Source organism: Heterodontus francisci, chromosome 28, assembly GCF_036365525.1.
Source record: "Heterodontus francisci isolate sHetFra1 chromosome 28, sHetFra1.hap1, whole genome shotgun sequence".
In the NCBI taxonomy this organism is placed as follows: Eukaryota; Metazoa; Chordata; class Chondrichthyes; order Heterodontiformes; family Heterodontidae; genus Heterodontus; species Heterodontus francisci.
The window spans coordinates 41,698,746-41,716,239 of record NC_090398.1 but is presented as its reverse complement, the minus strand read 5'-3'; the positions used below and the strand labels follow the sequence as shown (position 1 = coordinate 41,716,239).

Below are 17,494 nucleotides of genomic sequence, written 5' to 3'. Positions count from 1 at the left end.
TTCACATATATCGGAGAACCACGTTTGTAGGTGATTTCTCCATCCGCTTCAGCTCAAGCTCAGGAATGTTGAGCTTGAGGGGCAGCTGGGGTCACTGCGGGGATTAGAGAGCAGGAGGGATTCATACATTCAATTTTCCATCATGTGGTCACCCCACAGGCAGCAAGAGTTTACAATAGTAAGCGGGGGTGGTCATCCAGAAGAGTAGGAAGAGGCATCAAGTGCAGGTGGTTTTGGATGTTTGCAACTGTCAAACAACTTCTCAGCATTGGAGACTACTGGGAGTGACGACACCCTGAAGAAGTGCAGTCCAGACAATGACACCATTGAGTAAGTAACTATTCAGGAGGGAGCAGCAATGTGCAGACATACACTTGTTATAGGAACTTCCACAGTCAACAGGACAGACAGAAATTTCTGTAAACGTCATTGACTGCACAGCATGGCGTGTTCTCTTCCTCATGAAAATGTGAATGACACCACAGAGAGCGTGAAGGATGTTCATCAGGGGGTGGGTGGGGGGTGGGGGCGCGGGGAACTGGACTTTAAGCTACAGGTTTGTAACAATGATACAGAGAGGGCAGTTATTGAGATCCTATGGTCAGATTTGCAGGAGCTCGGGAGGAAGTTAATGAGGAGGATCTCGAAGGTAGTAATGTCTGGTTAGTCCAAGAGACATGCGCTATAGAGAATATACAAAGGGATACAGATATGATAAATGCGTGGCTTGAAGCATGGTACAGGAGAAATGCCTTCACTTTCTTGAAACATTGAGCTCAGTTTTGATGCATAAGGCACCAATTCAAAACAAGTGGAGTGCACCTCAACGGAACTGAGACTAATGACCTACCAGGTAGTTTCCTAGGGAGTTTCAGGAGGGTTGACATTTAATTGGCAGGGGGACGGGTCCAGGCATATGGAAACAAAAAGAGGAATAAAGTGCATAAAGTGATAGCGTTGGACAGTAGCAAAGAAGTGAATATTTCTATATTGCATCGGAGCAGAATGGGAAAGGGAACAAGGAATGAAAAGACAGGACCAAAATGCATCAATGTACCTGCACAAATGCTGATTAATGTCGGTGAGCAACAAACACAAACAGCAGTATGGAAGTTTGATATAGTGACAATAACGTGAATGTTGTTCAAAACAGGTGACGGTTGAGTGACAATTTACAAGGATATAAAGTGTTCAGAAAAGACAGAGAAGGAAAAAGGTAGGTGGGGTGGCAGCACAGTTCAGGAAAGATATTGTAGTGTTGGAAAGCGGGGATATTCTTGAGAGAACAAGCAACGAACCATTTGGTAAGTTTTGAGGAGCAAAAATGGTATATTCACTCTATTGGGGGTATTCCATAGGTCTCCAAATCGGGAAAGGGAGAGCAGGGTGAAGAAAACAATCCGCAGGGAAATTACGGAGAGTTGTAAGAGCTATAGACTGGTAATATTGGGTGAATTTAATCGCACAAACATCAATTCAGATCATTCTAGAGTCAAGGGAAAAGAGTGGAGGAATTTCTGAAAAGTGAAAAACAATGTTGACCAGTATGTCTGGGCCCAACTAAGAAGAAGATAGTTCTGGCTCTGCTGCTGGGAACTGAGGTGAAACAGGTAGACAAAGTGTCTGTGCTCTGTTGTAAGAGAGATCACGATATCAAAAGGTTTATGCTATTAACGGAGAAAAGCGAGGAACAATATAATATAGAACGTCCAGATTGGAAGAGAGCTAATTTCAAAGCGAAGACAAGGGATCTAGCCAAGTTAAAGTGGAACAAAAGATTGGCAGGAAAAGTTTAACGGAGCAATGGGTTAGCTTTATGGAAGAGATGCACGAAATACAGGCTTGGTATATTCCAAAAGGGGAGAAAGGTAGCGTGAATGAAATCGATGGATATAGAGATTATGACGATTCAAATGTGACGGTATATGATGCATGTCATGTGACTACTTCAATTGAGAACCAATCTAAATAAAATAAGTTGATAGAGTACTGAAGAGGAAAATATGACTGACAAAGAGAGATGATGTGAAGTAGAACGGCAGACAACATAAAAGGGAACCGAAAAATCTTCCACCGACCTGTAAATAGCAAGAGATTCAGTGGAGCCCATCAGGGGAACAGAGGGCAATAATTGCTTAGAAGCCCAAGGCAAGGCATGACTACATTATGTTGGAATTTTTTTAAGGAAGAGGAGACCGAAAAATATTGGTAGACGCAGAGAAGGTAGCAGCAATGGATAGGCTAAAATAGAGAAGGAGGAGTTACTGCAAATATTCTCAATTGAGGTTTACAAAGTTATGAGAGGCATGGACAGAGTGGATAGTCAGAAGCTTTTTCCCAAGGTGGAAGAGTCAGTTACTAGGGGACATAGGTTTAAGGTGCGAGGGGCAAAGTTTAGAGGGGATGTGCGAGGCAATTTGTTTACACAGAGGGTGGTGAGTGCTTGGAACTTGTTGCCGGGGGAGATGGTGGAAGCAGATACGATAGCGACGTTTAAGAGACATCTTGTCAAATATATGAATAGGAAGGGAATAGAGGGATATGGGCCCCGGAATTGCAGAAGGTGCTAGTTTCGGCAGGCATCAAGATCGGCGCAGGCTTGGAGGGCCGAATGGCCTGTTCCTGTGCTGTACTGTTCTTTGTTCTTTGTTCTTTGTTCTATGATTAGGATAAATAAGTTAGCTGCTCCGACTGGCTTGCATCACAGGTTACCAAGTGGAGAAGGGGTGGAGATACCAAAAGGGCATTCCATTATCTTCCAATTTTCCCTCATTCAAGAAAATGTCTAAGGTCAGCCCGAGGAACCACAGGCCTGTTAGTTTAACGTCGTTTTAGAAACAATAAATGGGGTGGGGTGGGGGGGAACAGTCATTGGAAAGGTTTGAGTTAATTCAGGACAGCCAACACTGATTTGTAAAAAGGTATATCATGCTTGACTAATCTAATTGATCTTTGATGAAGTGATCGTGCTGTTGATGAAGGGAATGCAGTGGATGCTATCTATATGAATTATAAGAAAACAGTTGGTTAACAACCGCATGAAAAGCTGGTGAACAAAATTGAGGCTTATGGAAGGAAAGGATAAGTGTTCAATTGGATGTAAATTTGGCTTGGGATAGAAAACGGAGAATCATGATCCATCATTATATTATCAGACTGGAGCATATTCGACAGTGGTGTTCACCAAGGATCAGTATCGGAACACTACTCATCTTTCTATATGCAAATGACTTGGATATCGGATAACAAAGTTGAATTTCAAACTTTGTCAATGATGCTATATTTGGTGGAGTGACAAATGATGAGGGTGATGCGAACCGCCTGCAATATGACATAGGCAGCACAGCAGAATGGACAGGCATAGGTCATATGGAAATGAATGCATAGAAGTATGGGTGACATCTTTCGGTAGAGGTATAGGGTGAGATAATGTAGAACTAATGACACAGAGTGTGCAGGGAAAGAAGAAAATGGCGTGTATATGCATAGATCTTTGACGTGTCAAGACTCATTTAGAGAATGATCGACACAACATGTGGGGCCTTGGGCTTCATAAATAGAGGCATTGAGTAGAAAGGCAAGGAGGTTATTTCGAACATTTCTAAAACTGGGGTTAGGCCTCAACTAGAGTATTTCGTCCAGTTCTGTTCACCACAATTTAGGAAGGTTGTGAGCGTCTTTGAGAGAGCCCAGATAAGGTTTAGCAGAATGCATCCAGGGATGAGCGACCTGAGCTAGAAGGTTATGTTTGACAAGTTGGGGTTGTTCCCCTTAGAGCAAAGGAGACGAGGGAAGAGCTGATAGCTGTAAATAGAAGATTGCACGGTCTACATGGGCCGAATAACCTGCTTCTGTGCCTTAAATGACTCCATGACGCGATGGCAGTGAGCAAGGTGTGATTGAAGGGAGTAGAAATGAGTAAACGGGGAGGCAGGAGGAAGAGAAAGATGGATGAGAACAAGTGGTGAGAGGATAAGCATAGGCAGGATAGACGGGAGAGAAGGATAGGGAGAGAGATAGAGGGAGAGAAGCAACGGGAGATATATTGTGAGGAAGAGAGAGATAATGGCGGGAGATTGAGAAGGCTGGGGTTGAGACAGTGAGGATGAGAGAGTGGTAGGGTGAATTTGAGTGAAAGAGGGATGCTGGGGTTGGGGGAGTGAGAGGGTGAAGATGAGTGGGAGAGAGTGAGGGGAAGGGTAAGTCGATGGGAGCACGTGTGGTACAGTGTCGAAGAGAGAACGTGAGAACGTGTGGGAGACTGTTAGGTGGTGGAAGTCTGGATGGGGAGGGAACACGAAGTGGTGCATTCGGGAGAGCAGCAAGTGGTAGGACAGAAGTTGGAGAGATGTTGTAATGAAGGCTGAGACAGAGGTGCAGAGTGATGGGGAGGGAGAGAATGAAGGATAGGTAGAATGTGAGGGGGAGCGAGAGAGAGACAAATAGATGGAGAAATTAGGACAGAGGGAGACAAAGAGATGCAGAAAGGAAGAGAATCGGGGACATATTATTAAAACGGAGAATGTGAGATCGTCAGGGAGATAGTCACAGACAGAGACACAAAAGGGTGAGAGAGATAGACTAAGAAAGGGTGAGAGCAAAAGAGACAGAACTATGACAGTGAGAGAAGAGAGGACAAGAAACAGTCTGAAGGCGAAAGTAAGAGAGGGAGTAAAGGCAAGAGAGTGAGACTGAATGAGAACGTGAGATCAAGAGGCAGAAGGAAAGAGAGACATAGGTTGGGATAGAATGTGACACAGAGACAGAGAGACTGCATGAGAGGGTAATCGAATGAAAACCCCTCTATATATAAACGACAAATGGCTAGTCACAGGAGCGTTATAAAGCAAAACTTTATACAAAGCCAAGGATCAAGCGATGGGGTTTGGGAGTGCCCTAAAGGAAAGAGAAAGTCAAAGAGGTTTCAGGAGGACATTTTAAGGTTTAAGGCACATCGGTTGTACATACAGCCACTAATAGTGCAGCAATTAAAATCGGTGATGTACAAGTGACTAGAATTAGAAGTGTGAAACGAGTTGAGAGAGTTATGGGGATCGAGGGAATTACACGGATAGCGAGGGCTGTATGGGCTGCAGGAGGTTGCAGAGACAGTGAGGGATTTAGTGGCTGGAGGAGGTACAAAGATATGAACGGTGATAGTACGTGGAGGAGGTTACATAGAACATAGAACAGTACAGCACAGTACAGACCCTTCGGCCCACGATGTTGTACCGACCCTTTAACCTACTCTAAGATCCAACTACCTACATACCCTTCATTCTACTATCATCCATGTACCTATCAAAGAGTCGCTTAAATGTCCCTAATGTATCTGCTTCTACTACCACCGCTGGCAGTGCATTCCACGCACCCACCATTCTCTGTGTAAAGAACCTACCTCTGACATCTCCCCGAAACCTTCCTCCAATCACCTTAAAATCTAGCCCCCTGGTGATATCCCTTTCCGCCCTGGGAAAAAGTCTCTGGCTATCCACTCTATCTGTGCCTCTCATCATCTTGTACCCCTCTATCAAGTCACCTCTCATCCTTCTTCGTTCCAATGAGAAAAGCCCTAGCACCCACAACCTTTCTTCTTAAGACATGCCCTCCAGTCCAGGCAGAATCCTGGTAAATCTCCTCTGCACCCTATCTGAAGCTTCCACATCCTTCCTCTAATGAGGCGTCCAGAACTGAACACAATATTTCATGTGTGGTCTAACCAGGGCTTTATAGAGCTGCAGCATAACCTCGCAGCTCTTAAACTCAATCCCCCTGTTAATGAAAGCCAACACACCATATGCCTTCTTAACAACCCTATCAACTTGGGTAGCAACTTTGAGCAATCTATGGACATGGACCCCAAGATACCTCTGTTCCTCCACACTACCAAGAATCCTGTCTTTAAGCCTGTATTCTGCATTCAAATTCGACCTTCCAAAATGAAACACTTTACACTTTTCCAGGTTGAACTTCATCTGCCACTTCTCAGCCCAGCTCTGCATCCTGTCAATGTCCCGTTGCAACCTACAACAGCCTTCCACACTATCCATAACTCCAGCAACCTTCGTGTCATCGGCGAAATTGCTAACCCAGCCTTCCACTTCCTCATCCAAATCATTTATAAAAGTCACAAAGAGCAGAGGTCCCAGAACAGATCCCTGCAGAACACCACTGGTCACCGAGCTCCAGGCTGAATACTTTCCATCTACTACCACCCTCTGTCTTCTATGGGCCAGCCAATTCTGTATCCATACAGCCAACTTTCCCTGTATCCCATGCCTCCTTACTTTCTGAATGAGCCTACCATGGGGAACCTTATCAAACGCCTTGCTAAAATCCATATACACCACATCCACTGCTCTTCCTTCATCAATGTGTTTTGTCACATCTTCAATATTCTTATTCAATAAAGCTTGTGAGGCATGACCTGCCCCTCACAAAGCCATGCTGACTGTCTCTAATCAAACTATGCTTTTCCAAATAATCATAAATCCTGTATCTCAGAATCCTCTCCAATAATTTGCCCACTACCGATGTAAGGCAGGTTACTGAAAGAAAAGGAGAGCTGTAGGAATTGGAGAATGTTACAGAGATAGGTAGGAATCATAGAATCGCAGGACTTTTAAGGCAGATAAAGAGGCCACTTGAACCATCGTGTCTGTGCCGGTCGAAAAACGATCCTAGCTTCCAGTATTTGGTCCGTAGCCATGCAGATTAAGGCACTTGAGGTGCATATCCATACTCCTTTTTAATGAGTTACGGGCTTTTGCCTCAACTAGCCTTTCCGGCGGTGAGTTCCAGATCCCCATCACCCTCTGGGTGAAAGCGTTTTTCCTCATCTCCTCTCTAATTTTCTACGAATCACTTTAAATCTATGCCCTCTCGTCACCGACCTCCCAGCTAAGGTGAACAGACCCTTCACCTCCACTCTCTCCAGGCCCCGCAAAATGGTGTACATTTCAATTAGATCTCCCCTCAGTTTTCTATGTTCCAAGGAGAACATCCCCAGCCTATCCAATCTTTCCTCATAGCTGTATTTGCCCAGTCCTGGCAACATCCTCGTAAATCTCATCTGTACTCTCTCTGGTGCAATTACATCCTTTTTGTTACGAGATGATCAGAACTGCACACAGTACTCAAGTTGTGGCCTAACCAATCTGTTATACAGTTCCAGCATAACCACACGGCTCTTGTATTCTATACTGTGGCTATTAAAGGAAAGGATTTCATTTGCCTTCTTAACCACCTTATCGACCTGTCCTATTACGTTCAGGGATCTTTTGACATTAACACCAAGGTCTCTCACTTCCTCTACACTTCTCAGCATTTTCCCATCAATCATGTATTCATTGGCCTTGTTTGACCTCCCCAAATGCATGATCTCACATTTCTCCAGGTTGAATTCCATTTGCCACTTTTCTGCCCATCTGACCAGACCACCAATATATTACTTCAGCTTACAACTATCCTCCTCGCTATCTACCACATGGCCAATCTTTATGTCATCTGCAAAATTCTTGATCATGTCCCCAATATCTATGTCCACATCGTTAATATATATCACAACAATCAGGCTACCCAGTACTGAGCGCTGCAGAACACACTGGAAACAGCCCTCCAGTCGATAAAACACCCGTGAACAATGACCCTTTGTTTCCCGCCACTGAGCCAATTTTGTATCCAACTTTCTGCATTTCCCTTGATCCCATGGATTAATATTTCTTTAACCAGTCTGCCGTATGGAACCTTGCCATAAGTCTTGCTAAAACCCATGCAGACCCCATCAACTGCATTACCCTCATCTAACTTCCTTGTTACATCTTCAAAAAATTCGATCAAGTTGTTCAAACCATATCTCCCCTTGACAAACTCCTGCTGACTACCCTTGGTTAACCCATGCCTTTCTAAATGACAGTATCGCCTCCTCTCAGAATATATTGCAATAATTCGCCCACTACTGAGGTTAGACTGAAGGACTGTGATTATTCGTATTTTTCTTCGCTCCCTTTGTAACAGAGGCAAGATGTTAGCAGTCCTCCAACCCTCCGGTACCACTGCTGTATCCAGTGAAGGCTAGAAAATGCTGGTCAGACCTTCGGATATTTCCTCTGTTGCTTCTTTTAACCGCCTGGGTTACATTTCATCTGGCCATGGTAATTTATCAACGTTCAAGTATGCTAATCCCATTAAAACTTCCTCTTTCCCTATGTTTACCATGTTCAATACTTCACACTCTTCCTCCTTAACTACAATCTCCTTATCGTCCCTCTCTATTATATAGACAGGCGCAAAGTATTCATGAAGAACCATACCAACATCTTCCGCCCCGATGCATAGGTTACCTTTTCGGTCTTTTATGGGCCCTACTCTCTCCTTAGTCATACTCTTACTCTTAATATATTGATAAAACATCTTTAAGTTCACCTGGATTTCGCTTGTCAATATTCTTTCATGTCCCCTCTTTGCTCTCCTAATTTCCTTTTTGATTTCACCCCTCCACTTTCTATACTCCTCTCGGCTTTCTCGACTGTTGAGGCCTCGCTGTCAGAAATACGCTTTTCTTTACTGCCTTACCTTACCCTGTAGGCTCCTTGCAAGCCATGGTGTTCTAGTTTTGGTCGCCTCACCGTTTTTCTTTGTGGGAACCTGCTTATCCTGAACGCCTTGAATCTCCCCTTTGAATGGCTCTCACTGCTCTGACACTGATTTACCTTCAAGTAGCTATTTCCAGTCCACTTTCGCTAAATCATTTCTCAGTTTAGTAAAATTGGCCCTGCCCCAATTAAACATTTTAACTCCTGTTCTATCTCTGTCCTTTTCCATAATTTTGTTAAAACTGACTGAAATATGTTCACTACCACCAAAATGCTTTCCCACTGCCACCCCTTCCACCTGTCCATCTTCATTTACTGAAACTTAGCCTAAAACTGCGTCCTCCCTTGTTGCACTTGCTACATACTGGGCAAAAAAGTTCTCCTGATTGCACCTCAAGGATCTGCTCCCTCAATTCCTTTCACACTGAAACTATCCCAGTTAATATTGGAGCAGTTATACTCCTCTAATATTACTGCCCTATTGTTCTTGCACTTCTCAGAGATTTGCCGACATATCTGCTCTTCTATCTCCCTCTGAATGCTTGTGGGTCTAAAATACAATCCCAGCTGTGTGACTGACCCTCTTTCGTTCCTTAGCTCAATCCATGCAGCCTCATTTGATGAACCTTCCAATATATCATCTTTCCTCACAGCTGGAATAGATTCCTTAACCAACATTGACACTGCTCTTCCTTTCCTATCCCCCTCCCCGTCAGACCTGCAAACCCTGTAACCGGGAACGTTGAGCTGTCATTCCTGTCCCTCCTTCAGTCATGTTTCTGTAATAGCTGCGATATCATACTGCCACGTTCTTATCTGTGCACTCAGCTCATCTGCCTTATTTGCTATACTCCTTGCATTGAAATAGATACCCTTGAGCCTGCCAAACCCGTTTTTAAAATTTTTTCGAACCTTTGTTTCGTTTGTCTTTCAGACTCATCTATTAATTTTCCGCCTTCCATTTTCATTTCTGATTTTACCCTAACTGAGACTACCCTCATGTCCCCATCCCACTGCCAAAACAGTTTAAACCCTCCCGCAACAGCACTGGCAAAACTTCCAGCAAGGATTACATTCCCGGCTCTGATCAGGTGCAACCCGTCTGGCCTGTACAGTTCCCATCTCCCCAAGAGCCAGTTCCAGTGTCCCAGGAATTTAAATCCCGCCCTCCTGCGCCATCTTTCCTGTCATGTATTCTGTCTTATCCTGCACGTGTCACTAGAAGTACAACGGAAATTTCTACTTTCAAGGTCCTGTTTGCTAATTTCTTACCTAACTCCTTAGATTCTGACTGCAGGACCACATCCCTTTTTCTACCTATGTGGACCACGCCTGCTGGCTGTTCATCCTCCCCCTTCAGTATGCTTTGCAGCCACTCAGTGACATCCTTGACCCTGGCACCACGGAAATAACACACCATCCTGGAATCATGCCTGCAGCCACAGAAACATCTATCCGTCCCATGACTATTGAATCACCAATCTCAATGGCTCTTCCAGTCTTCCCTGTAACGCCCCTGAGCAGATTGGCCACCCTTGATGCCATGGACTTGGCTGTGGCTGCGGTCCCCAGGTGATTCAGCACTTTCGTCAATATTAGGTGCTAAATACCTGTTGGAGAGTGAGATGCACTCAGGGATCTCCTGCACTACCTTCCTGTTTTGCTTTGACTGCCTGGTGGTTACCCATTTCCTCTGTCCCTGTGTACTCTTAAGCTGTGGGGTGACAACATCTATAGACGTGATATCCACATAGCTCTCATTCACATGAATGCACCGTAGTGCCGCCGGCTACCGCTGAAATTCCAAAACCAGAAGCTCGAGCTGCCGCAATTGACAACAGTTGCTGCAGAAATGATTGTCCAGGATATGGGAAAGTATCCTCAAGGCCCACACAGCACAGGAGGTGCGCTCTCGAGGTTGAAGCACCTTTGCCATTACTTTATTGATTAGTTGAACCTTTGGTACTGTTAGAAAAAACACCTTAATAATACTACCATATCTTATAATTATTAACAAAACATTACTCGTTCTGATATATCCTACTTAATATCAATACAGTTCGCTAGTTAAAATAAACCTTACACAATATAATACTCACCAGCTAATCACGTGTTCCTTATCACTAAAACTTAAGTTATCCTCTTTTTTAGTCTGCCAGGACCGGAGGAGCTGGAGGATTGGGAGGCCATAAAGGGATTTTGAAACTGAGAATAGCACGACTCATAGCTAACATTGGTCAGCAAGAGTAGGGATGATGGAGAAAAGAACAAGGTGCGAAAAGGGATACGGAACCAGGGTTTTGGACGACCGCACGTCTATAGAAGGTAGAATGTGGGAAATTAGACAAGATTGTATTGGAATAGCCAATTATTGATGTGACAAGTACGTAAATGAGGGATTCAGCAGTTGATGAGCTGACTGAGCGGCAGAGTTGGGCGATGTTACGGTGCTGGGAGTCGGCGTTCTTAGCGATGTTGCAGATATGTGGTTAGAAGTTCATCTCGGGGTCAGATATGAGACTGAGATTGGGGATAGTCTGCTTCATCCTGATGCAGTTACCAGAGAGATGGATGGAGTCAACAAGCAGCCAGCAAGCTGAGATACCAGGGCTGTCAGCTCCTGTGACCAGTCCAGTCCCGCTCCCTCAACCCGGGTCCCATCTCTCCACCCGAGATTCTCGGCTGGGGCTTTCCAGACACCAGACGTGTACTTCCTCCTTCATGTGACTCGGGGAGAGAGAGAAGGAACGGGCAGCGATCGGGCAACTGGAATAGAAGGGATGCAGACTCAATTAAGCGCGACCAAAAATTAAAAGACAACAATTCAGAAGACGATATTCAGCATATGCAGCATGTTTGCTTTTGTAAGAATAAGTGTTACTTTTTTTTCTTAACACAGGTGAGGAGCAGAAAATAGAACCAATGTAACGGGACGAGAGACTCTGGATGGGGGCTCATTTATTGTGTTGTAGGGGGCACTCTGACGCTCCACCAGACTGCATCCATCCCCCATCCCACCAGCTGCAATTTAGTGAACTGACTGTCATGTCTTGCCCTTGGAACACTGATGTGTGGACAGTGTGACACCTCCTGCTAATGTACTTGTGGTCCTCCATCTGTAAATCACCTCTTTCACGTTGCTTAAAGGACTTCAGCAATTTTTCTCCTGCACCCACTTTCCTTCCGCGCTTCTGATTGTTACCTCTTGCCCATTACCCGCTGGATCTTGACCTGCTGTTAGATATTTTATTTCATAATTAATTGAGTAATTAACGTGACGGGATACCTCACCACGCTTGTGAACTGCTGTCTGAACTTGGGCTGAGTCGCCCCATAAATAAATGTGTTTGTGCAGCAACTTAAATTCGACAGCATAAATCCAACTTGTGCAAAAATATAATTAGTCTCAGATTTGAAAGAATATCCGACATTAAAGTAATATAAAACAAATATGAGCCACAAAAGTATGAAGCTGCCAGATATGGTAAAGAGTAAAATTATAGACTTCCTTCTGCTCTCCATCTCTGGGTCATTGTGATTACCTCCCTTGCGCTGACCCCTCAGACCCTTACGCACTCGACTGGCAACTAAAATGTATCTAACTGTCAAAGCGTTGAGCAACAGAATTAGAGCAAATGGGAGTAATGGGGTTAAAACCGTATCAAACCTGGCAAATCCCAGCCATCCGGGCTCAGTATAATAGCTTGGCTTTGTAGAACAGAACCACGGAACATTGTCTATTATCTGTGCAGGTTCATAAGCAAAGTAAAAAGGGACGTTTTTTAAACAGAGCAAAATGCAGGTTGTTGCTAGAACCACCACCGCCGTTTGCTTGGTGCAATATTTTGTTTTCAGCTTCTGGAAACAAATGGCGACAAATCGATCCAAGGTGAAAGTGATGGTGTACCAGATAGAACAGTCTCTGGCTGCACAAGTCAGGACAAGGACAACGCTACACACAGGAGTGATGTCTAAGAAAGATCCCGGAAAATAATAATATTTTACATAGTTCAGTATGACTTCAATGATAATGACAAGTAGATCCGCCGTTGCCATAGCCACCAGGTAGTATGTGGTGCAGGTGGAAAGGCCGCATTTTCCCTGGGACAGGATCACAATCGCCAATAAATTTACTGTAAGACAAAGAAAGGTAAAGAGACTGGAAATTAATAATCATACATTCTCCGTGGCTGAGCCCAAGCAGTAAGGGCTAAATGTTAACACTATAAACGGTGGTTTGGACTTGGCTCTGGGGTTAAAAAATCTAAGCACAGCTTCGACCCTCCTCAACCCCGCCCACATCCAGGTTTTACATAGCCAAGACAGGGAGTAAGCTGCAGACTGCTCCCAAGAGGTGAGTCAGCATGTTAACTATTATAACAAGGTTGGTAGTGTCGCATTAAGCTCGTTTATAGTTGGCCAGCGGGTTTCCTTATCAGAACCGAAGCCCCACTATTTGAACTGGTGATTGGATCAGCTTTATAGGATTTGGATCTCTTCCCAGGATAGGAAACATTCTTCTGACCTGGGGTAAAAGATCCTCTCCCTGCAGTCGGACTGCTCTCCACGATAGAAAACCATCCTTCTGGACCCAAACCACTACCCTGGATAGGATATCCTCTTTCCATACCTGGGCCACTCCCCAAGATATGAGAACTTCCACCTGAACACAGACGAAGCCAAGGATAAGTGACACCCCTGGATTCGGACCAGTCCCCAAGATATGCCATCCCTCAGGCCTGAACCACTCCCTGGGTTCGGGGACTCAAGCAAACTAGGACAACTCTTCAGGACAGAATACTGTCACAGTACTGACACCATTCATTGGGAAATGAGATCACCCTGGATTCGGAATATTGCTTGGAATAGAAGTCCAAGACTCGATCCACTCCCTGCATAAGAGTCCATGACCCTGGACACAGAACATTCCCATTATAGGAGACCATACCCCGCACCCGGACGAGCTCCAGATAGGAGAATTCCCATTATGCAGACCAATTCCCAGGATAGGCGAGGTCACTTCAGACCCAGATCACTGCTTAGGATTAGCAGTCATACTGCACTGAGACCACTTCCCGGATAGGAGACGGCCCAGAATTTGAACATTCCCTGTGGTCGGCGTTTTTCCACTTTCAGACGACGTTGGAGAGCCTCCCCCAGAATCAGACCACTGCATAGCATGGTAAACCTCTGAACTCGGACAGCTCCATGGCATAGGTGATCCCAGTGTCAACCCAGTCCCCATGAAGAGAGATGTCCTGGGCTCAGACTCCATTCCATGATAGGAGACCACACCAGACAGGTGAAACTCCATGGAATGGAGACAACTCCGAATTCAGGCATTCTGTGGGAAAGTAGAGCCCCCAGATGCGGACCACTCACTGGAATAAGATGGCAGCTGGATTCAGAACACTCTGCGTGATCAGAGATTCCCAAACTATTGGACCAATCCCTGGGATAAGACATACTCCCCGTGGACTCATACATCTCCGCGAGTAGGCATATTTCCCAGAACTGGACAACTCCCCAGGATAGCCGAAACTACTTCCAAACTCAGACCACTCTCAGGGACTGGTTCCCCTCCCAGACACTGAACTCTCCCCGGGGTAGGAGTGCACCAGATCTGGTCCACTCCCTGGGATAGGAGATTCTCACAGGACATGGACCACTCCTGGGATAGGAGACCCATATGGATAGGTAACTCACCTGGACATAAGTGACGCTCCCCCTTGAGTTCACACCACTCTCATGAATAGGAGACCAATCCCTGTATTAAGATCACGACCCATGATAGAAGACTGTCCCACTCTCAGACTCACATCGTTCTCCGTGTTAAGAGACATTTTAAATACTAGAAACACTCTCTGGGATGGGAGACAAGGTCTGGACTTAGACCACTCACTGAGATACGGGACCAGCTAGCTTAGGAACACTCCCAGCGATTGGAAAACCATCCTGACTCAAAATATTTCACGTGATAGAGGAACACAACTGTCTGTACTGGAAGACTGTCAAGGATAGGATACTGTTCCACCACCATACTCGGACCATCCCTGATGAAAGACAGACCCTGGACTTGGACCATTTTCTGGGTAGATGACCACTGAATGAATGAGACCATTCCCTAGGACAGAATGCCAGCATCCTTGGGATAAGACATAATCCCTTATCCCGCGTGATAAGAGAGATCCCATGTACAGACCGTTCCCTAGCATAGGCAACACCCACAGACTCTGTCAACTCTTCAGGATAGAAGATCTTCTCATAAACTCGGACCACGCCCTGAGAAATGAGACCTATCAGACTCAGACAACACCATTGTTAAGATAACCCTGGACTCAGGCAATCCCTTAGTAAAATGGACACAGGGACTTTGAAGACCGCACAGGAAAGCTGACCCGTCAGACTCAGAACACTGATCATGTTAGGAGACCCACGACTGGACTTGCAAGGTTCCTGGATATCACACCACCTGGACTTGGAAAAAACATGGAATCGGAAGTTCCCCCAGACATGAGCCACTAACGACATTAGGAGACCTTCTAGGACTTGGAACGCACCGGAGGTAGGAGAACATCCTGGATTTTTAATGGTTTCCAGGATGCAGAGCCGCCACAATTGGAAAGCTCCCCACGATAGGGAATGCCTGGAATCAGGCAACTCCAGCCGATAGGGTATCCTCAGACTCGGATCTGTTCTGGTGATAGGAGTAGCCTGGAGTTGGTCCACTCTCTGGGGTAGGAGACCGACTTAGACAACTCCCCAGGACAGGGCACCCTCGTTCCGACTTGGGCAATTCCCCAGGAAAGTATACCTCCAATCTTGTGCGACTCTCCAGAACAGAAGGCCCGCCGTACTCGGGCAAATCCCTGTACTTGGATCACTTCCTGGGATAGGGTAGTACTGCGAATTTCGACATCTCCGCCCTGGACTCAGACCGTACGCCTGGATGGGAGATCCTCCCATCGACCTGGAGGTCCCAAGAGTCTGACAACTCCACGGGATAGGACAAACTCGCCTGAACTCGGACCACTGTGCAAATTAAGAGATAATCCAGACTGGACCACTCCTGAAGGAATGAGATCCTGTCCCTGGACTCAGTTCATTCTCCAGAATGAAAGGCCATACCTCATAAATCGATGCATTGCTGAGATTGGAAACATTTGAGCTAAGAGTTCACTTGGACACGGACTACTCCACAGACTCGCAACATTCTCTGGGTTAAAATAACCTCTGAAATCATTGTATTTCCAGTCAGCACAGGCCTGCCCCAGAATCAGACAGTCCGTGGCATAGGAGAACCTTGGACTCGCAGTACTCTCTGGTATAGAAAAGAATAACGGACCATAAAAACCCCCGCCCCACCCCACCTCCCTCCCCCACTATCCTCCTCCCACCCGGAGAGGAGACTGCACCGGACTTGACAAAGTCGCCAGGAAAAAGACCCTTTAACACAGACTACTCGCCATGAAAATAGTCATCAACAGACTGTGATTACTCCTCTGGATAGGAGACCCTCACTCGGAGTTGGATAATCAACCACGAAAGGAGACAACTCAGACGCCGACAAATCGCTAAGAAAGAAGAACCACCCGAAGATTCGGACCATAACGCTGCACAGGGGACCCTAAGCCTAGTACCACTACCGGGATCAAAACACCTGAGAACTCAGACCACTCGTCTCGATGGGAGAAATCACTGATCTTGGAGAAATCCCGAGGAAAGGACAGACCTTCAGATTGAACACAATCCCACGAAAAGGGATTCTCTCCCGGATACTGAATGTTCCAGAGATAGTAGATGAGATTGATTACCCTTGATATCAAGACAGTATTCGGCTGTGTATGGCATCAAGTAGCCATAGCTAAATGGAATTTAATGGCAATCAGGCAAAAGAATACACGCTGGTTGGAATCTGACTGAGCACAAATGAAGATCGTTGTAAGTTTCGCAGGCCAGTCATCTCAGCTCCAGGACATTGGTGCAGGAGACCCTCATTGTCTTGTCCTAGGCCCAAACATTTTCAGCTGCTTCATCAATTACCTTCCCTCCATCATAAGGTAAGAAAAGTGTTGTTCACTGATGATTCTATAATGTTCATTACCTTTCACTATTCCTCAGATACTGAAACATCTCCACTTCCACATGTAGCAAACTTGGGCAAATTAAGGCTTGGGCCGATCAGTGGAAAGTAACATTTGCTGCACACAAGTGCCAGGCAACAACCATTTCCAACTAACGGGAAAATCAAACCATCTCCCTTTTTTATTTTGAACAGCTTTCCATCGCTAAATGTTCCACCATCAACATCATAGGAATTGCAGCTGACCAGTAACTGAACTAGAACAGCCACACTGTGGCGCAAGAGTAGGCCAGGGACTGGAAATTTTGCGGTAAATATCCCACCTTCTGATTCCCAAAGCCTTTCCACAAGGCACATTCTACTCGAATGGCAATATTGCAGGAAGGGCTTGTTTGGTGGGAGAGGCTACGGCAGTTAAAGGGACTGTGTTGGTTGGAGGGAATGTGTCAGTTGGAGGTGCAGCAATAGTTTAAGGTGCTATCTTAATCTGAGGTGCTGTAATAGGTTAACGTCTACAATTCACTGATGCATCATAATAAAATAATCTTAATTTCCCTGGATGAGGGCAGCTCTAACAAATTCAGGAAGCATGGCAACATCTGGGAAAAACTAGTCAACTTGATTGCACCCATTTGCCACCTTAAACATCCAGATCCTCCGACGCAGCAGTGTGTAACATATACAAGATGCACTGCAGCAATACACCATGCCTCCTTCGGCAGGTACCTTCTAAACACATGACATGTTCCATCTAGAGGTACAAGCAATGCAAAAGCATGGGAAGTTCACGACCTGCAAGTTCCCCTTCAATCCACAC

General features: G+C 45.5%; 1 protein-coding gene across 1 annotated transcript; it reads right to left on the bottom strand.

The window, feature by feature from the left end:
- Nucleotides 1–11,840: 11,840 nt before the first annotated feature.
- Nucleotides 11,841–13,324, bottom strand: LOC137345232 (probable G-protein coupled receptor 139). The gene is made up of 2 exons (XM_068008699.1): nt 13,225–13,324; nt 11,841–12,727 (listed from the first exon to the last, which is right to left on the bottom strand). Exons 1-2 carry the CDS (start codon nt 13,322–13,324, stop codon nt 11,841–11,843), a joined length of 987 nt encoding a protein of 328 aa, XP_067864800.1.
- Between the last annotated feature and the right edge of the window lie 4,170 nt (nt 13,325–17,494).

What these genes read in the sequence shown, in the direction of transcription:
- LOC137345232 (XM_068008699.1), bottom strand. Translation starts at nt 13,324, where the DNA reads ATGGCATATCTTGGGGACTGGTCCGAATCCAGGGGTGTCACTTATCCT. An exon ending in TATCTTGGGGAGTGGCCCAG is followed by an intron (nt 12,728 to 13,224) that starts GTATGGAAAGAG and finishes TTTGTCTTACAG; the next exon opens with TAAATTTATTGGCGATTGTG.